The 20,421-nt window shown below is 43.1% G+C and overlaps 3 protein-coding genes across 4 annotated transcripts; 2 read left to right on the top strand and 1 right to left on the bottom strand.

The window, feature by feature from the left end:
* Positions 1-1,615: 1,615 nt before the first annotated feature.
* On the top strand, positions 1,616-8,524 carry LOC308115509 (ceramide synthase-like). The gene is made up of 7 exons (XM_080473066.1): positions 1,616-2,039; positions 3,738-3,940; positions 4,697-4,780; positions 5,833-6,058; positions 6,542-6,637; positions 7,540-7,649; positions 7,793-8,524. Exons 2-7 carry the CDS (start codon positions 3,816-3,818, stop codon positions 8,058-8,060), a joined length of 909 nt encoding a protein of 302 aa, XP_080329192.1. The 5' UTR covers positions 1,616-2,039; positions 3,738-3,815; the 3' UTR covers positions 8,061-8,524.
* Positions 8,525-10,692: 2,168 nt separating this feature from the next.
* pagr1 (PAXIP1 associated glutamate-rich protein 1) lies at positions 10,693-12,581 on the bottom strand. Its single transcript, XM_080483770.1, has 4 exons — positions 12,390-12,581; positions 11,358-11,691; positions 11,176-11,264; positions 10,693-11,076 (listed from the first exon to the last, which is right to left on the bottom strand). The coding sequence occupies exons 1-4, from the start codon at positions 12,556-12,558 to the stop codon at positions 10,841-10,843; spliced, it is 828 nt and encodes a 275-aa protein (XP_080339896.1). The 5' UTR covers positions 12,559-12,581; the 3' UTR covers positions 10,693-10,840.
* A 333-nt stretch (positions 12,582-12,914) lies between these two features.
* Positions 12,915-20,316, top strand: kif22 (kinesin family member 22). 2 transcript variants are annotated; one of them, XM_080483736.1, is made up of 13 exons: positions 12,915-13,510; positions 13,766-13,964; positions 14,146-14,273; positions 14,366-14,517; positions 14,738-14,947; positions 15,315-15,711; positions 16,206-16,326; positions 16,748-16,868; positions 17,690-17,870; positions 18,393-18,484; positions 18,708-18,905; positions 19,010-19,069; positions 20,114-20,316. In XM_080483736.1, the coding sequence occupies exons 2-13, from the start codon at positions 13,777-13,779 to the stop codon at positions 20,141-20,143; spliced, it is 1,878 nt and encodes a 625-aa protein (XP_080339862.1). In that variant the 5' UTR covers positions 12,915-13,510; positions 13,766-13,776; the 3' UTR covers positions 20,144-20,316. The 2 variants fall into 2 exon arrangements, with proteins under 2 accessions (XP_080339862.1, XP_080339861.1); XM_080483735.1 differs by lacking the exon at positions 20,114-20,316 and having other exon boundaries at positions 13,334-13,510; positions 19,010-19,864.
* Positions 20,317-20,421: the final 105 nt, after the last annotated feature.

Below are 20,421 nucleotides of genomic sequence, written 5' to 3' on the forward strand. Positions count from 1 at the left end.
TTCAGTAACTCACACAACACTAATAACACCATAACATCTCTATTATTGTCCCTCTTTTGAGAAGTACAATATTCTTTCATAGTGAAACATGTCAGCTGGTCTGGAACTGGTGACAGTTTTCAATGCATGTCTATGGCAAGCATTCAATAACTTTGTATGCATGTATGTTGTTAATCTCTCTTTTCTCACTAAATCCGGTTGTTAAAAGATGACATATGACACTTAAAAGCAAAGTTAGAATGTCTGACGTTGTCCTTTTTAAACCTTTGGCAAAGGTTAACACCAGGTGGTAATGTCAGGTGGACATTCTATTATGAATGGAATTATCTTAAGTTTTATGAAATGAAGAAATTCGATCAGGGATTAATAAAGTACTTGTGATTCTGATGAAGAACAATGACTGTAGAGGTGAGGGATGCTCTGAGGTTACTCTGCTGCCATGTTTCAGATTACAGTGCTTCAAGTGTGTTTCATCTACAGGTCACCTGTGGAATGAACTTTCCACTGAATGACTATACTTTTTTTTTTTTTTTAATGATGTTCTGACTGCATTCAGCTGAAGATGTTAATTAGCACCAAAAATGTGTTATCTGTGTTGTTTAATCGTCTATGGGGGGATATGATGAAGAGGAGGGGGAGGAGGAGGAGGAGGAGGAGGAGGAGGACAGGCCTCTGGCTACACACAGGGATCACTTTGTTTACACAGTGAAAGTGAATCACTTTATTAGGGCGTCTCATGATTTTATTGGTTCTAAGCACATCCAATGGTCTGGTAAATACTTCAGAGCAATAAACAGAAGACGTCTAACTGGTACAGCCACATGGTGAATGTTGGGGTTGCTTGCAGACGCCAAGCTGTATTGACCCTGAGGGCCTTTGCAGACTCCAGCCGCTGATAACTGTGATGTCCCTGATGTTGAACGAGCAAATACATACGAAGTAGTTCGGCATGATTCCCGATGATGATCTGATCACTGGCAGTAGGGATTCTTTTCACTTGGTTTTAAACGGCCTGCAGTGGCTCTGCATGATTGAATTGGTGCTGTAAAGCAAAGCTCCTGAGATCTCAGACGGCGTGAAGAAACAGGGAGGAAGACAGAACATGACAGAGCAGCTTGTTTGAATAATGATGTTACAGCAAACTGAAGCCAGTAGATTCTCTATTAGACATCTGAGTTATAAAGAACAGATTGGCAACTGTGATTCACTGCTTCAATACAAACAATTGTATTTATGGTTGTATGGTCTATGGCTGTTTTTTATTTTTTTTTAATCAACCAATAATAACAGTATTACTATTAATTAGACTCCTTGAACTTGTCTGAATAAATCTTGAATTTCCTTGCCCTGACTGACCCCAAACGATTTTGGATGAATAATTATTTTTTCAGTTGTTTTGCGTTCGCTCAGAATGAGTGTTATGATTGACGTTGTCCCACTGAGGGCTCCATTCAGCACGTCTCCCTGCCTGGAAGAAAAGAAGAGAAATGAGAAATGAGAGCAAGCAGCGCTGTGACTGGTGCAGCTCTCTGGCGATGATGATGATGATGGTGATGGTGGGGAGCTGGAGCTGCTGCTGGATGTGGAGGAAGTAGCTGGCGCAGCAGTCCTCCGTGTTGAGTCAACGTTGCATCTGGGAGGCTAGAGCATCGCAGACAGATGACATAGCGACTGGACCAGCTCGCGCTCTCTCATCCTCGCATCGCGTCTGACGTCTTAGACCGTCGCTCCCACTTGTTATTTTTTGTTTCCATTATCAGTATTATTATTTTTTACTTCTTCTTCTAATTCGTAAACGCTGTTTACTTTGCGCCCGGGGCTCGTCGCCAGATGCCCCCCGCTCTTTGCCCCCGACTCACATTTTGATCGAAGTTGCTGCAAGCTAGCGTTAGCTCGCTGCTGCTCCCCTTCAGACATTGAAGTGGCCACATAAACATGCGGATCATCGAGGCGGAGACCCCCGGGATATCTCTACCGTTAAGCGACGCTTCCTGCAGGACACGACTCTCCGCCGGCCGCTGACGGGACTCCGCTGAAGTGTAAATGCTGCATAAGACTGCCTTTTCCCATCCACCCACCCTGAACATGTGTTAGCCGCGGGACCGTTAGCTCGGCTGCTAATGCTAACTGCTACAAACAAACGGCAAGCGAGCGAAACAGTTTCAATGTCAAGCGCATTGTCAGCGCGACCGAGCGGCAAAACACACACACGGTGGCACGTTAACTCGTTATCTCCCCTGCCCGGGAGTCACCATCACGCTAACTGTTGTTATTTTTGACTTGGCGAAGAATTAATGGCTGCTAGTGTCCCGCTGATGCTAACAGCTAACGGTCCTAGCGGCATTGTTACAGCTGGTCATGCCGACAAGACGAGGGCTGGACTCGCTGCTAACGTCGTTTTGTTCATTCAGAAAACGCTCACGCTGAGCTATTCCCCCCCATTTTAAGCATCTTCATAAGCAAAGCCACTTCATTTGCATCCATACTGTTGATTATCTTAATTTGATTTGGTTCGTGATGCAAATGCGAAGTTGGTGACTTGAGTCAATTTGACATGTGTGTACTTTGGGACTCCTGGTTGCGCAATTTAGCCAAAGTTGCTTGTAAACAGTGAGGCCGATCGATGCTTTCAAAATAAATAAAAAAAACCGCTACCAGGAGTGAGCAGCGACACGTCGACCTGCGGATCGGCTGCTTCTCCAGTGAACCGGGTATCACAACTTCACATCCGGCAGGTACCCGGCTCGTTACCGGGAACACAACAGCAGCCCTGAGCACTGTCGATAATTTCGACGTTGAAGATTTTAAAATAGCGCAATGCGTATTTTGCTAATGGACTTCAAGTTTTTAATGAGTCAGCTTGTCCTACTGTAAGCAAAGTGCAAAACCGCACGCAGGTATTCCGGGGAATACATGGGAAAGTGAATGAGGCTCACATTGTCAGATTAGATGGAGAGAGAGACGTCTTCCACCTGCTGTAACACTCTCTCACTCCTCTTCCACCTGCTGTAACACTCTCTCACTCCTCTTCCACCTGCCATCACTCTCTTACTCCTCTTCCACCAGCATCACTCTCTCACTCCTCTTCTACTTGCCATAATACTCTCACCCCTCTTCCACCTTCATCACTCTTTCACTCCTCTTCCACCTGCATCACTCTCTCACTCTTCTTCCACCTGCCATCACACTCTCATTCACAAAAAGTCATTAATGCTGGTTACTTGTAAAAGTAATCAAGTACAAGCTCCGATTTGTTGTCAAAGTATAAAATTGAGTATTTTGATAGTCAGTTTTGTGAGTGACTTTCAGTCACATGCCTATTTTCCTATGATATGAATATCAAACTCAGTTTTCCCACCTGATTTCTGGCTATTTTATCTAAAAGACGCTTCTAGATATTTTCTCATTACAAAGTCCAATAAAATCAATAGATCCTTCAAACTGAACGTAAATTGAAAGTCACCAGTTTGTTAAAAATTGTGAAGTCTACATATACATGTGGTTGAAATGTAAGAAGGGAAATTAGAAGTTCTACAAAATCAATTATCAATCTAATTTAAACAAAATAATCTGTACATTGTGTTCCAGTGACGCCAGGATAACGTATTTCCCCACATGTTGGACTTTGATAGGCGGCCGTGTTTGTTATCTGTGTGAGTGCAGCTTATTGCATACACGAGAGAGTCGCCAGTCCAGAGATCTATGCAAACTCACTGGTTGTTTTCGCGCTCTTTCAGAGAGGGGAGAGAGCGACGGACCTCAAGGACCAGATTGCCTGCTGAACTTTTCGCCTCTTGGTCAGACCGCCAGGGACCATGCTGACCATCCTAGCTGCTGGATCTGTTTTCTTTCCCGGCCTTTTCCTGCTGTCCAAACAATGTCTGAAGTCCATCCCGGCACTGAGGTGGAGCGAAGGAGATGCAGTCATTGTTTCAGCAAGGTTAGACTAAAACGTCTGTACATGACCCCAAAATGTTTGTGGCTGGAGTTTCTTTTATTTTACCAAGTCGTTTCAGCTGTTTTTCAACAATGCTGGTGAGGAATGCTTTACAGTCACCGTTTGTGTTGACCTCAGCAGATTCCACTTCAAATGAACAGCAGACCTTTTATCTACCTAAATAGTGAGAGAATGGCACACTTATTCCAGTAACCTTTGACCCCTTAAAGCAGTGGAGGGCGCATGTAACAGGTGGTGTAATTCCTACATCAGTTACATAATTTGTGTTTAAAAAGCCCTCAAAAGAAAGCTGAAAGTCTGCATTTAAAGTATTCATATAGGGATCTTTTTTTTTTTTTCTCAACCATTGAAGTCGTGTGTGTTTTCATGAAATGTTAGTGACACGCTTAACAGACAATAGTAGTGCATGTCTCTTTAAATTGAAAGGCTCAACAGTGGGGACACACACACACACACACACTCACTTTTTCCTTTACATGTGGGTCTGAATTTTGTATTTATTTTTTTGCTCTGGCCATGCTGTTACCACTACAGTGACTGAATACTAAAATACTGTCCTGGAGGTCAAGATACTCGTCCCAACCATGACATGACAGCCGGACAGTTTTCTGCAAACCAAATACCATATTGTACATGTAATGTGACTCTTAAGAGTTTAATTTCAAACGTGTTCTAATGTTGTACAGATCAATGCTGAGTATTTAACTTCCTGACTGTATTTGTGGTTTGCTGTTCCAGGTTGGTTTCATCAGTTCAGGCAGTCATGGCTTCTTCAGCTGGCTACATCATAGCTTCCTCCTGCGAGGACATCATCGAGGACCAGTAAGTCCAGAAACATCTGAATGCATTTCACTAGCATGCTATAGCTTTTAGAAAATGTGACAATTCAGCTCTCATGCTTTGCCGTTTCCAGGTTTCAGTCTGCACATTTTGCAAATGTGCTTATAAGATTATGGAGTTAGAGTTCGGTGTCGAGATGTGTGTGACCATTCGGCTCAAATGTCACTAAAAATCAGAACTTCCACAGAACAAATGCAGCTACTGTTTAACAAGAGAAACTCTTGTTCTGCCAGGTCTGATAAGATAATGCAGCTCATTACGACAATGACCTCCAACGATCTGCTTCTACTTAATTTAGTTATGGGTAAAGGCTACAGGAAGTTAATACTTTGAGCCAAAATGAAAAAATAATACCCAAAAGAGTACTGCACAGTGTGAAAAACCTTGTATTTCAGGAGCATTCAAAATCTTTTTTTAGGTTAGTAGTTGTTTTTTTTTAAACTTGGGTATAGGTAATTATATGGCATTTTTATGTGATAAAGATTTAAATCAAAGATCTTTCATGTTTTATCAAATACATGTAATGAAAAAAATTACTCTGAAGATGTGTGAAAGGTTATACTTTAATTTGCCACATGTGATACATGAATCAGTGTTGATGTAATACAATGTTATTTTTCTTTGCAAAAAATAAAAGCCTTAAGGATTTTTTGGACACTGGGCATGTGTGCAAAAAGCAGGAAATCAAAAATGGCCTCAGACAAAAAATTAAGATGTTTCATGTTATTGTGAGAAGTGAAGCTGTTGTAACCATATTAATGTTCAGGATCATTTTAATTGGCTTGGCTTTGTTAGTTTTCCAGCTGCAAGAATAAATGTGAAAGTTAATGGAATACACATTGTATTTGGGGGCAGTGTGTAAATTGAGAACTAAATTTGGTGTCTCATGCATCATCTCTTCTTTTTAAGTAAGTATTTAGTTTCAGGTGTAAGAAGGGACTCGGGCCTGTTATTAGAAAGTGTTTACTCTGTAAAATAAGAATCCCCTTTTCTGTTGAAGCCTTCAAAGCAAACTCTCCTCACTTCCTGCACAGGCACTGGCTGACAAGCAGTTACATCATGTTTGCGGTTCCCTACTTCGTGTACGACATCTACGCCATGTTCATGTGCTACTGGTACAAGCTGCGGGTCAAAGGGCACGAGGAGGCGTCGGCCGCGCCACAGCACATGAGCTCGGCGCTGACCAGCTACCTGCGCCGCGAGTTCCTCATGGTGCTGCACCACGTCGTCATGGTCACCGTCTGCTTCCCCGTCTCCGTGGTAACTGTCACACGCTGCGCTGAAGCAGCACATGTGATGATCACAAGGATCGAACCTGTTGTTTTTTTGTTTTGTTTTTTTTTTTTCAGATTGAAGAGTCTTTCATGTGTTGTGTGAAGGTTGTCTCAGTAGAATGACTAATCTCGTGTGAAAACAAATATGACTTTGGAAAAGTGCCTTTTACAGTTTATATATTGTATCTGCACTTTGCGGTATCAAAATGTTGATTACAACTATTGAATTCCTCATTTTTAAAAGGAGTTGCTGCTTGATACCATAGACACAATATTACCAGCAGAAAAGCCATGAAGCTTTCCGTTGTTTATGTTTGCTTGACTCTGACAAAGCAGGAATTCAGTCTTAAATCTTGTAGATGTCGCCTCCAGCTAAACATTTACGTCAAGAAATGCCGGAAAAAAAGTCCACCGAGCTGTAATCGCAATCCAAACAAATAACCAATCTCTCTTTTTAAAATTTCTTTAGTTTTGGCGACAAGGAAAGGGAGATTACTTCCAGGGAATAATGTTCATGGCTGAGCTCAGCACTCCATCTGTCTGCTTAGGAAAAATCCTCATCCAGGTAAGTGTCGGTCTCGACCTTGACAGAAGATTTCAGCGCGTTGCTGCATGTGCATGAGTCACACTCAGGTTCTTTGGCACTCTCCACCATTTGTATTTTATTTCTCCCTTCTCCCACCCTCTCCACTCACTGGAGAATGTGTTTCCGGTCATTAAGGTCAGCTGTGTCTCGCGCAGGCAGCGCTGTCAGAAACATCCATGTTTAATTGGTAACACAATTTGCTTGAATACACGTTGTAGGATCCCCTGCTGCCGTCGTTTTGTTTCTGTGTGGATGTGTGCACAATGTTTCGGAGGTTTCCCCCCCACCGTTGTGCTTTCCGCTTGTTCCCTATCTGGGGCTCCAACAGCTGTTGGTCTCTGAATATAGCGCCTAGTATTCAGCCTGGATATTCAGCAGATACAATATCAGCCTGTCCTTCTCCCCTCTATCACTTGGCACCCTGCCCCGCCCGTTCCCGACAACAGTGCATGCGGCCATTTGATAAACAGCAAAAGCTTTGGCCTCACAGACCTCCCCTCATACACAATACTGAAACAATAGTATTTAAAGACAGGATGCCATGCAATTCAACAATGTGCTACTCGTCAACAGGCGAGAGTAAAACCTGGCTAAGGAAACCTGTGTATGCATGTGCTCGGTGTTATCTCACTCAGACAGATTGACTGTTTCAAGATTTAAAGCCCCGAACAAAGAGGATGAACTGCTGCACTGTCCTGCTGTAGGAACCAGCCGGTGTAGTACCATCCCGCCCCGTGCTGTTTATGCAGATAGCGTTAAACAAATGTGTCAATATTAACAATATAACAATGGCGAAGAAGATTAACATCGGCGGCTTTCACCAAACTGTACTTGCTTGCTCTTCTTTCTCCCTCTCTCCCCGTTTCTTTCCCCGCTCTCAGTACAAACAGCAACACACTCTCCTGCACAAAGTGAATGGGGCTCTTATGCTGATCACTTTTTTCATCTGTCGAGTCCTCCTCTTCCCTTACCTCTACTACGCCTATGGAAGGTATGTCTTTCTTTCCATTTCTGATCTGCTTTCTTTGCTCAGCTGGGGTCAATAACTTGTACACTGGCGTTGTCTCTGATTGGTCTTGTGAAATGAGGTCTAATAAACATGTTTACGATCCTGTGTCGTCTGTTTGGCTCCAGGTACGCATCCATCCCCTTCCACATGGTCCCCCTGTCCGTGCCCTGGCACTGTAACCTGGGCGCGGCCCTGCTCATGGCACCCCAGCTCTACTGGTTCTCCCTAATTTGCCGGGGCGCGCTGCGGCTATTCATGGGCACCTCCCGCTCTCAGAGATCGCGCTCGTCCTCGACCGCCGCCAAGGAGCGCCAGGCGGATGGCAACACACTGCCGCAGCCCGCTAACGGCTACAGCGCGCGCTCCACAGAGCCTGAGCTGACCACTCACTGAGAAGAGTGGAGCAGAGGGGAGGGTGGGGAGGGAAGAAAGGCGAATGTACCAATGTGTATGTAAAGAAAAGAAAGCTCTGAGAGGGAAAAGTGAGACTTGAAGCAAGTCGAGATGATGGCCTCAAAGCATGCTGAAGTCCCCCAGCCAGCAAACGGCTGCACTGCACCGTTGGCTGGATTGGAGAACTTCAGCTCCTAGGTTTTAGGAATCGAGCAGAGTGTTATAGAGCACTCAGTATTTAAGATGTCATCCGGCACTGTGACAGACAGGATCATGCACTGACCTGAGAGGAATTTGCCTGGATGTATAGCAAACATAGGTGGCTGTTTCCCTCATGTAGATCAAATTCAGTCCTCTCTGCCTCACAGTATAGGAAGAGAAGGAAAATAGGAATGTATTATATTGTATGTTAGTATGTTTGCTGTAGATGGAAGGCCTAATTCAGTTTAGTAATGAAGACCTTCAAAAAAGAAAAAAATCCCAGCTAAGCAGTATTTTGACTTGTTAGTGTTTATTATCTGTATCCTCTATGTAGTCACTGTCACTCTAACAAAATGTAACCAACCTGCAGACTGACTCATCGTTAGACAGGAGATAAACTCATAAGACTGTATTCTGCTGCCTTATCCTCCCCCTCTACTCTTTGCAGTTGATTTTATATTTATTTTTTAATCCCCGAAGGAGGTCGAGTTTTTCCTCAAATGGAAAATATGACGGTTGTACATAGCAAATGTAAAATTGTCCTTTCCACGTCAGTATTAGATCAGTTTATTTTGATTTTTTTTTTATTATTATTATTATTATTTTTTTCTGGTTTTCTTTCCTCAGATGTTTCCACAGATGTTTTGACAACGACAGCTCAGCATTAAGAGAAACACGTTTCATACTTTTCCAGCTTGGTGTACGCAGACGACCCATCCACGGCCGGGCAGTTCCACTCGTTTCAGTGTAGATATGACTTCATTCCATTTTACTGGTATCACCTTTTTTTTTTTACACACAGGGGAGTAATGCACAGTAGCAGTCACTTTAAAACCAAATTTCCATGTTTTTGTTTCTTTCTTTTTAGTTTGGTGCTGATGTAAATCTCAAAATATCCGTTGCTTAGCAGGACTATTTGACGAAGGGATCTGTGAGTATTTTTAGCTTCGTTCGGGGAAACTTATGTTAAAGTTGAAGGGAAGCAAAATGGCAAAAAAGAAAGAAAACGAGTCATGTGGGGAAGCGTTCCCTTGTGGCTGACATGCAGCACTTTTGTCCAAAACGACTTGGTTTGATGTCGCTCATTTACTTTCAAAATGTGAATTAGGCCTTCTGATTGTCGAGGAAATGCTCCGATCACTGAGCTGTTGATTTGAGCCGCCGGTTCTATGAACCCTTTGTGAGCAAAACTGGTTTCATTGTTTTTTTTTTGGTTTTTCTTTTCTTTTGTGTTCATTTAAAACAGCTACACTGTCCTGAAAATGGGTAAGAAAACAAAAATAAAGTCCTGAAATTACGCAGCTCAGAAACCATCGAGACAGGGTAGTGTGTGCCAAAGCATCTGGACAACTGTGGGCATGTTGAACACAGCAGACTATCCATTCCCCTGTTCCATGAATCCATAAGGTGAAGCTTCTTGACAATACTAAAACATTTCAACCGATGTACTGTATATTCCACAAAATGCTCGTTATTTATTTGTAAGTATTTATTTATTTATTTATTTGGTTTGTGGTTTTGAATGCATATTTATGCATACATATTATACTCTATGCTTCTGAGCCTTATGTGAAGGCTGTATTGTTACTCAAACTTAGCTAAAATATACTTCTCTGTCCTGAGCCTGCCTCCAGTCTTTTTTTCTTTCTTTTTTTTTTTTTTTACTTTTACACTATCGTCAGTGCTGAAAATATTTAAATTTGTCTTTCCCTCAACAGAGCACAAGGATCTGTGAAGTTTGTGTATATATTCTGAAGTACAATGTTACTCATATCCTTCATGCTGACTTGTGAATTTATTTCAAGATGCTTTAGTATATTATTGATGGATATCCATTTCAAATCGGAGGTTTTCATTGTGAAAAATATTTTATAATCAAAGCTTGGGAATACCAAAATCCCAAACCCTTTAAATTATTATCAGATCTATGTTTCATAAAATGCAGTCGTTTTTTTGTTAGAAAACAGGTTTTATTCTAGTTTGTGAAATATAATCTCCTTCCACTGTCACTGATAATATCCTAAATGGATAGAAATACAGTAGACTCGTGCTTGACGGCCACAATAACTTAGAATGTTCATTAAAAGTCTTATTTATGTCAGGAAGTAGTAAAATTATTAAAAGTCTACCCAATAACATGAAGGAGAAAATTCATCCTTATTTAGCATCAAAGAACGCAGTAAAAATATCGAACTACTTTTTCCTTTGGAGTTTCTCAGTCTGAATATTTTTTTTACACAGGTATTCAAAGATTCACTTCTTGAAAAATGTGTAATTACGTCTTGAAAATATTGGAGTTTTATATACACTTCATATTCATTTACCCCTAGGTGTGAACGTGTGCGTGTCTATCTCTGCTTTGCGAAGGACTGACGATCTGTCCGGGGTGTGGCCTGTATTTACTCGTATCCAGATATTAACCACACAGCCAGAGTATCAGGATTGAAAGGTTTATTGCCAATATACAAAACACACAAAACATACAAAACTTGTTAAAATTACAAAATTCAAGTTTTAGGAAAGCCTTGAAAAGCTCTTGGCCTCATTTGCCTCTGGACAAGTCCTCATTTCATAATACTTTAGTATCTCCTCTGTCTCGGGGAGAAGATGGTGTTGGGGTTACTGTCTCGCTCCCTCTCCTTCTCCCGCTCCTTTTGACTGTTGGGAGAGAGGGCCTCCTCCAGCTTCTTCTCAGTCTTAAAGAGGTCACGTCCCGTACGCATGATGTGCTCCTCGATTTTACGATGCCGCTTCATGTCCGACAACACCTTGTCAAGCCGAGCTTCCCGTTTAACCGAGGAGCGGGCCGAAGATCCTGGATGATAGGGAAGATTGTTAAGTTTCTGCACTTACACCAAACCAAACAGGGAAAACATGAGAGAATCTCAAATGGATGTGACGTTGGTGGTCATACCTGGGGTTCTGCGTCTGTTGATAAAGGCATTTTTTGGAGTGGCTTGCAATTGCTCTTCGTCAAAGTCAAACTCGGTTGGAGTCAGAGGCCTAGAAACAAAGCACAAGGTTGTTCATTGCTCCCATAGTTTTGAGTATGCAAGCAGGTCAGAGATACAATGACAGACGGAACGTAATACTGACTTTCGTTCTCGGTCTTGCCTCTCCCTCTCCTTTGTCTCGTCTTCCTCGTCATCTCTTTCCGGCGACGGCGTACGCTCGGGTGTGGGGGGCCTTCTTGGAAGGGGCACAAAGTTCAATTCCAGCATTTCTCCTTTGGCCAGGAGCTCATAGAGTCTTTTAATCTCTGCAGGAGGAGGCATCCAGTTCTTGGGGTCCTCCATTTCTTCGTCGCTGTACGCAAGCTCCCACTCACTCTCCACCCCGGCAGCCTGCTTTCCCGCTTCAGCATCCACCCCCGTGTCTGCCTGAGGTTCGTCCTTCTGTGCTTCTTCCTCCCCGATGTCAGTGTTCCCCTCTGAGAAGACAAAAAGTCAAGACTGACAGGTTAACAAATTATTTCAGACTCAAGAGAAAGGGTCTGTCTCATTTGACAGTGTATCAAGAATACAGACTAATATGTACATAACTATGTAGTGACACATGCACTACGAAGAAGGAATTTGGTCCAGTTCGAATCCAGGTTGGGCTCAGATACATGTCTGTGCTGAGTTTGCATGTTTTACCTGTGAGTGCATGGGGTTTCTCTGGGTACAATTCTTTTCTCCCAAAGTCCCAAAACATGCACTTGACTGGTGACAGAGTGGTTGTCTGTCTCTCTGTGTTGCAGTGATTTGATCTTCTGCCTTAACAATGCTATTATCGCCTGTTTGAGTCCAGACTTGGAGACTTTCTTTGTGGTGCTTGTATGGTTTCCTCCCACAGTCCATAAGCATTAATTTCAGGCAAACTGGGGACTATAAATTGCCCGAAGGCGTCTGGGTCTCGGTGCCCTGTCAGGGTTGTACCCTGCCTCTCCTCCTAGTCCGCCGGTATCACTTCCAGCACCATGCAACCTTCAGTTAGTAAAAGTGTCATAGAAAATGGATGGGAATAATAAGTAAAAATGACCAATATTGGTATATAAATCCTGAAAGATAAATTGTTCTATCACAGAATAGACCTCAGCAGTGTTGAAGTGAGCCTCTCTCGCTATACGTGTGCTGGTGTCAGTACCTATGTTCTCCTTGGCGGATGTGTCGTCTTCCTCTTTAGCAGCTGTCATCTCTGCGTCCTGTTGCTCTGTCTTGCTCTCTTCCTCTGTGGCCGCCGGTTTCTCCGTGTCCTTCACTCCCAGCGCCTCTATGCCCTCTCTCAGGGAGGAGTCTGTGGCTTCAGCCTGCATCCTGCTGCCGCTGGAGAACTTTGCAGTCCCTGATCTGTTCGACAGAACCAGGCAGTTTAGTACAACTCAAACTATAGCAGTGATCGGAAATATTCATTTGGGAACATGTCACGAGTACCATGCAAATTAGTTTTGCCATGCAGTTTAGTAATCGTGGTTACTTCTTAAAGCTGAAGAGTAAGCGCAGCTAGAGGAAAAGTATACTCATTTGGACTTCACCTAGCTAACGACAGGCCTGACCGCCAGCTATTTTTCTAACAGCAAGAAGTTGCCTAACGTCGGTTCCTTACCGGTTTGTAGTGGTTCACTGCTGCTGTGCTTGGATTTTTGCTCGGGTTTATTTCCAGAGGCTCCAATCATCGAGGCTCCCCATGAGACTTGCTAAGTACAAAAAACGTTTCGGCAGAGACGTAAACATAGCGCCATTTTGGCTGGAGGGACCGTGCGCGGCGAAGACCCGCCTGCCTCTACCGGGCTGCACAATCGCATTGATCTCTATGTCATCTGGATTATCTGTCCCTACTTTCCAATTACATCCGAGTGGTATAGCGATCTACGAATGAAACACTTCCTGCGCAGTGCGTAATGGCGTGTGGAGCTCAGTACATTTTTGCCTGACGTTTAATTACTCATTTTACTTCATTGTTGACTTTAATTGCCTATCTAGAAACACATACATACTTACGTGCGTGACTTTATTTTAATAATAAATATGGAGCGCTTGTAAATAAAAAAAGAAAATGTTACGTCAGACATCAAATCGGCGCGAGCTGGTGTCGGGGATTCTAATTGGCTGAGAGTTACTTCCGCCTGCGGCGCTCTTCATTTGAAAAGTTTTCCGTTAGAAGTCCGGGCCTCCGCCATTGTTAAAAGGGGACGCTCGTGATGTTGGTTGAAGTAGGATTCACGGAATAACTAAGGTTTTCATCTCGAAGCCCCCTTTCATTTCTAGGTGAGTGGTTTCTGATTACTTTATGAGAATTCGATAAAGGAAAACATTACAATAGTTTCACAAAGCTGTGCCATAAGCCGACGTTAGCTTGTTAGCTGATTGTAGTCCTCGTCAGCTGTGTCGTAAACAAGAAAAACTTCGAATGTGAATTCGCTTTATTTCATGGATGATAATAAAACTACTGGGCATATACAACACTAGTGTAACGTTTTGATGGCTAACTTAGTTCGTTTGTTATCCGGGTCTGATTTCCAGAGCGGTCCACCATGGCTCAGCGTGTGGCTTCGTCAGACGGAGGATCCAAGAAGACGTCCCGGGTTCGAGTTGCAGTTCGTCTGCGGCCTTACATGGACAAACAAGACGACAAAGCCGAAGGATCGTGTGTGCGAGGCCTGGACTCTCAAAACCTCGAGATCATCAACTGGAGGAATGCAATGGAGACCGTCAAATACCAGTATGCCTCCTCTGGATTTTGCTTTCTAAACACTGAATTAGGAGCAGCATCATTTTGTACTTATTCTTTTCCCTTTTGTAGTGTAATTTTCAACACGTTGGGAAAGTAGCAGCCCATGCACTAAAAATATCACCTGGATTGTGTTCATGGCTCTCAAGTGTTTGTTCTGTTTTGGTTTCAGCTTTGATGTTTTTCATGGTGAAGAAACGACACAGCCAGAAGTTTTCCTCTCATCGGTGAAGCCGATTCTTTCAAACATACTGAACGGACAAAATGCCAGCGTGTTTGCTTATGGACCAACAGGAGCTGGTATGTTGGATAAATTTGGACTTGTAAATATTTGGTAAAAAGCTATTGAGATGTTGAGATTCCCCCCCTCATAATTCTCTGTCCTGCCCCAGGTAAAACTCACACCATGTTGGGAAGTACGGAGCAGCCAGGTGTGATCCCACGAGCTGTGCGTGAGGTTTTTAATCTGGTCAGAGCTAAAGATGGAGACGAAGGATGGGACTACAGCATTGGCATGTCTTATTTGGAAATCTACAATGAGAAGGTATGAATGACGACATACAGGGTATATTGTGAGACCAGGCAATTTTTGTTTCATTTTGGTAAAGGGAATGAGATATGGGTTGATTGCTGTTTCAAGCTGCAAATTGAACCTGTTATATCTTTATTGGTTCCAGCAGTTAATTATTGGCAGGACCAAGTACACCATAATTGTTTCTTCAGGCTTGTTTGATCCATCATGGCTTCCCTCCTCCTCCTTCCAGGTGTTGGATCTCCTCTCGCCAAGCTCTCAAGATTTGCCAATCCGACAGGACACGACCAACAACATTTTCATCCCCGGCCTCACCCACACGACCATCTCCTCCTTCGCAGACTTTGAGACACATTTTGTGCCTGCGACTCTAAACCGAATGACGGCTTCCACCAAATTGAACCAGCATTCTAGCCGCAGCCATGCCATTTTGCTTATCAAGGTCGGACGTCTAGTTTGGTCACATTTGACTCCTTATTTCTAATATTCTCTGCTTTTGGTGATTGATTGGTGCTGTGCTTGGTTTCAAAAGGCATCATAAACAGGTCATGGTCTCTGCGCAGTAGACCAGGATTTGGTAGCTGGTGCCGACAACAATTCTCTCTTGCAACACTCCCGCTAGCAACCTGTGGGCTTTCTGGGACTAACATGGGGGAGATACACGCTAGTGCCAGATGTTAATTTAATCCTCCTCCTTGCTTGTTGCTGTTTTGGAACATGGTTTGTGTCAAACAGTGCTGTTGGTGTCTTATTTTTATCTAATCTGTGTACTGTAAACATATTTCTCGTCCCCCTTTTCCATCGTCCAGGTTGTTCGGACTCGGCGTGGTTTGACGCAGCGACTACAGACTGGCAAGCTTTACCTGGTGGACCTGGCTGGGTCAGAGGACAATCGCCGCACTGGCAACCAGGGCATCCGTCTGAAGGAGAGCGGTGCCATCAACCTGTCGCTCTTCACACTCAGCAAAGTGGTGGACTCTCTTAACTCCGGAACCGCCATCCGCGTGCCGTACAGAGACAGTAAACTCACACGGCTGCTGCAGGACTCTCTTGGCGGCTCCGCACACTCGGTCATGATCGCCAACATTGCGCCGGAGTACAAATATTATTTTGATACATTTACTGCACTGAACTTTGCGGCCAAATCCAAACTCGTTGTCAACAAGCCGTTCACGTGTGAAACGGTAGCTGTGCCCGTGTTGCCAGGTGAGTGAACGTATTTGAAGAACACACTTTTTTTTTGTGTGTGTGCACAACTGAAAGTTAAAAAAATAATAATAATTGAAATGGTAACAAAAGTGGAACCCCTGAAAGAATGTTATTCCAAGACCAACAGGGGGCACCAATGTCACATCAAATGATTGTGACTACAAGTACAGAGCCAGCTGTCCCTGGCCAGATGGATTCAAATATTAGGGTTTTAATACTTTTTTTTTTTTTTTTTTGATGTACTGGGATGTAAAAGATAGTTGGGGTTTTTTATTTATTTATTTTTAACCTATGTTTTCTTCCAAAAGACAATCTGTGCTTCCATTTTTGTGTTCTTGGTTTGGCTTTCATTCAGACACTGCATTGCACCATTGACTGATGCTGTGCCATCTTCATCTGAGTTGCTTTACACTTTACAGAATCCCACAGACACTGTTGCTACGGTGCGCTGAATACTAAACTGTTAATTTTCCCTCTGCCTTCGCCTCCAGTGAAGCGGGCCAGAGCAGAACACGACGCAGGGGGCTCTGGCACAGAGCCACACAAGAAGAAGCAGAAAGACGAGAGGAAAAGTGACCAAGAATCCGCTTCTCCCTCAGCACATTACCACAGGTACAAAAAAGAAAAGACCACAGAGATGCAGACTTATTGATTAGTTGTCCGGCTAATCAGACTTTTGTTCTGATGTTTGACTGGAGAAAAAGCTTTTCCATCAGCCCATTGTGACCACATCAAATTTAATCTCTTGTGCTCTGTCTTACTCGCACAACCACAAAATAAACTGATTCCAAGCCTGAAAGCAGGCGAGGCTGATATTTTACAACTTGTGTTGAAAGTGTCTGCTGTGCTCCCATTGGCTGCAGCTGTGTCCGGTGGGAGAAACGAGCAGTGCGTTGTCATCTTTTATAGGGCGTCTGTTTGGACCAGGGATACTCGCTGACCATTTAACTTCAACGCGTTGTGTTGCACACGGCCGATCACACAGCCTCCTGCCCCCCCTCGCCGTGTCTTCATGTTTTTGTATCTCTTTCAGCGCGGCAGAACCGTCTGTGATGGACAGACTAATAGCTCTGGAGAAACAGATACTGAGCTGTCAGGACAAAGACGGCCTCGCCATGCTGAAATATGTGGCCCAGTCTCGCAAAGAGATCCAGGTGAATAATCACTCGACCGCACCAAAGCTTTATTTTGTCCTTCTGGGTCACATCATAAAAATAACTTTGTCAAACCTTTCATACATCAAATGCTGTATACGTATAATTAGGAGGCTATGAATGGTTTGAAGCTGCTTGGTAGAAACTTCCACATTTGTGGTCGATAAAACCAAAATTCAGCTTCTTCCATGTTTGAGTTTCATGATGCAAACATTTAAGAGACACACTGGGTTTTGTTCTTCTCTGTCCTTCAGTGCTGACTACTTTTATTCTGTCTGATGGCTTTGTGCTATCCAGTAAATAAAGCATTCTTAAAATCAATTTGGGTAAAAACCAAATTGTGAGTCAGGAACTCGTTAATTCCGCAAAGGCCTAACTCGTGAAATGTTTCCTAGGTCGAACATAAATGCGGTTATGGTGAAGTTGTTTATTTGTGACATAAGATTTATATTATAGCCCAAAATTACACAAGTTTTAATAAAAAAAATTTGGGGGGGTTTTCTCAGTTCCATCACATGATATGACATCTTTAATATAGTTGTCTGACTTGGTTCTTTTCGTCAATGGAACTGTATCATCTTATTTTGGTTTATCCTGGCAAGTAAAGTCACAACAAAGCAACGGGCCTAATATAGAACCTTGTGGAACACCTGACATTATAAATTGAAACAATTTTAACCGATAGTGACAGAGTTCTGTCTTTAAGATGGGACTAAAACCAGATATACCAGCCCATTTTTAGATAAAGTGATTGAATGTGTCTTTGCTATTGTCCCGCCAACAATTAAATGTATTTTTTTTTTTTTTTTTTGTTTTCATAGGAGCTGAAAGAGAAGCAGAGAGAGTTTGAGAGTAAGGCCAAGCTCTTCAGTCAGATGGCAGGCGAGAAGTCAAGCGCAAAACAGGAGCCTGCCTTCAAGAACAACACGGCTCCCCTGCAGAGAAAACAGCCAAATGTCACCAAAATCAATAAGCAGCAGGCGGTGGTCCAGCCACTACAAGGTGGGTTAAAAAGATGTACAAGCTGGTGGAAGTAACTCATCAAATTTTCACTAGATTCTTCTTGGCTGAGAAAAAATAAGTAGAAATATATATATATAATTTATTTATTTTTTAAATGAAGCAATTGTCAAATATCCACTCTTGAATATGGACATGATGGAGAACTTTTAAAATCTTTGTCATTTATTCCTTGATTATTCATCATTCTCTTAAAAGTAGTGACGCACTTTTAACATCTGGAATCACCACAGCCACTGATGAGCTGTGATGTGATACAGGAGTTCAATTTAAATTACTGTTGCCAGAAATTATATCAAATAACAATGAGGTGGGCGTATTTTTTTCCCCCTTCAGAATCATGGAAGCCAAATGTCTTTCCTTGGTACCCGTCTCGTGCATTCAGCAGCATGTTGATCCACTTATAAACAAAATAACACTTGGTTCTTATTTTTGTTTTTTAATCTGCTTCTCTTGCTCATTGTACTCCAGTAGAACACTAACATGTGGTTTCTTTTCCATCAGTTTCTCAGCTCCAGCCTCTTCAGCATCTTGCTGTTGTCAAAAAACAGTCGGTCTGCGTCAAGAAGAAGAAGAAGCTCTCAGACGTGGTTGAGGTCAGCGTCCGAGCCGTGGCTCTTGCTTCGCTCGACATGTGCAGAATTGCGAGCGTCAGACACAAGCTGACTGAGCGCATTAGCGTCTGTCGGCTTTATTTTGGGAGCTGGCGTGTACAGCAGGATCTTAAATTTGTTGCCTCATAATTGACACTACACCACGTTGATGAATGTCGGGCTGTGATGTCCGTAATGTGACTTCTGTTAAATGTCCGCCTCGCAGCCTCCGGGCGGTAAAGAGAACGTGAAGAATTCCTGGGAGTCGCAGCTCGACACGTCGGTGCTGGAGCGGTCCAGGGAAACGATCCTGAAAGTCCTGAATTCTGGCTGCCTCAAAGACCTGAAGGGTCTGCAGCAGATTGGTGACAAGAAAGCAAAGCTCATCCTGGGCTGGAGGGAGATCCATGGAAACTTCACTAAGGTCGGTCGAGGGGGGGGAAAAAAGGTCGCGCTGAGGCGCTTCTTCCATTTGCGGCGACATTAGTCCACGACGATGGTCTTGCTTACGTTTGTTTTCTTCTGCAGTTGGAGGATCTGCAAAACGTCGAGGGCATGTCGGAGAAGAGGTTTTCCTCCTTCATGAAGGTGAGCATAGCATTGCAGCTCTGGTGGTTCCATAGGCAGACGTATTGGATTGGCTGCTTTAATTTAAGACATTTTGTCACTCATAACTTAATTGACTGGCTTTTAGATGTTTTCAGGCTCATTGAATCGACTTGATTTTCCCTTCAATTTTATCTTCAGGTAGGATTTTATGTGGATCTAGAAACTTAAAGGGAAAATCGAATAGTGTAAAACAAATGTAATGTTATGAATTCTTTAAACAGTTTAACACCAGCTTCTAGCACAGATCACATGTTCCTCCGCACACACTTGGGGAAACATTTCTTCCAGGCTGTAGGAGTCATTAGGTCTCATCAGAATCACATAAATATTATAGAAATAACTTATTTTCAAGGGAAAGGAAAGATTAAAAACGCCAAGAATTTAATTAACTGTACAACAATCTAAATCACAGGGTGGCTTAAATGTCCCACATTTCTACCCGTTTCCTTCAAACCAACTACAGTGTGTGTGTATACACACACACACACACACACACACACACACCTCAGAATCAGGAGTATGACATCAGGAATAATCAATCCCTGTACTTTATCAGAGTAACACAGAAAAGACCTGAGCATCACTCCTGATGCTGACTTCTGGACTCGCATCCAAAAAAAACCTCTAATTCCAAGACCAAGAATATGAACCAACAACATGTCCAATAAAAACTTTTCAGATTTCTTTATGCTGCCGTAACTTCAGACATCTGTATACAGAAGGGTCCTGGCACTTGTATTCACGCCGCAAGTTCACCAGTCACCCTGGCTGCAAGTCCCAGATTGACTCTCTGGCTTCCTGCGCTGCCACGTCGCATCATGTCCCTCAGTTTCTTCTGGGGGACATTTTCCAGGCTGAATCTGGAGAACACAAACAAAAGCTTTCTGCTCGTGGCTCCAGATGTCGCCAGGAAGACTTTAACCTCACAAACTGGAAACCAACAGACTTGTGTCGCAGACTTTTGAAATTAAAATCTGTAATTAAGATTGTGCTTCTGCTCACTATTTGTTCTTTTCTTCACAGGCAAACATCCTGAGTGCCATGGGGAAATGAATTTTATTTTTTAATAACCAGCTCATGTAAAGTAACTTGTCTATATATTTTTTTTTCTTTTAGCCTTTTTGTCTCCATGTTTTTGCTTCACGCTGTTTTGGTAGTTACCACACCGCGCCAGCTGGGGGCGCACTGCTGCTTTTTAAATAAAAGGTCTCAACCGATCGAACGAGAGAGTGTTGTTTTGGATTTTTTTTCTTCACAATGTGATCACCTCCACACACGACTCCAATGTCACCTGCTGTTCATTGTCTCAGGTCATGAATCAGCCTCTCGGT

Source organism: Lipophrys pholis (genome assembly GCF_963383615.2).
Source record: "Lipophrys pholis genome assembly, chromosome: 1".
NCBI lineage: Eukaryota > Metazoa > Chordata > Actinopteri > Blenniiformes > Blenniidae > Lipophrys > Lipophrys pholis.

Excerpts from the sequence above, each read along its gene's own strand:
- LOC308115509 (XM_080473066.1), top strand. The coding sequence starts at position 3,816 with ATGCTGACCATCCTAGCTGCTGGATCTGTTTTCTTTCCCGGCCTTTTC. Across the intron at positions 3,941-4,696 it reads GCAGTCATTGTTTCAGCAAG|GTTGGTTTCATCAGTTCAGG; the intron begins GTTAGACTAAAA and ends TTGCTGTTCCAG. Across the intron at positions 7,650-7,792 it reads CTCTACTACGCCTATGGAAG|GTACGCATCCATCCCCTTCC; the intron begins GTATGTCTTTCT and ends GTTTGGCTCCAG.
- pagr1 (XM_080483770.1), bottom strand. The coding sequence starts at position 12,558 with ATGCAGGCTGAAGCCACAGACTCCTCCCTGAGAGAGGGCATAGAGGCG. Across the intron at positions 11,692-12,389 it reads ATCCGCCAAGGAGAACATAG|AGGGGAACACTGACATCGGG; the intron begins GTACTGACACCA and ends TTGTCTTCTCAG. Across the intron at positions 11,265-11,357 it reads AGGCAAGACCGAGAACGAAA|GCCTCTGACTCCAACCGAGT; the intron begins GTCAGTATTACG and ends CTTTGTTTCTAG.
- kif22 (XM_080483735.1), top strand. The coding sequence starts at position 13,777 with ATGGCTCAGCGTGTGGCTTCGTCAGACGGAGGATCCAAGAAGACGTCC. Across the intron at positions 14,948-15,314 it reads ATGCCATTTTGCTTATCAAG|GTTGTTCGGACTCGGCGTGG; the intron begins GTCGGACGTCTA and ends TCCATCGTCCAG. Across the intron at positions 17,871-18,392 it reads GGTGGTCCAGCCACTACAAG|TTTCTCAGCTCCAGCCTCTT; the intron begins GTGGGTTAAAAA and ends CTTTTCCATCAG.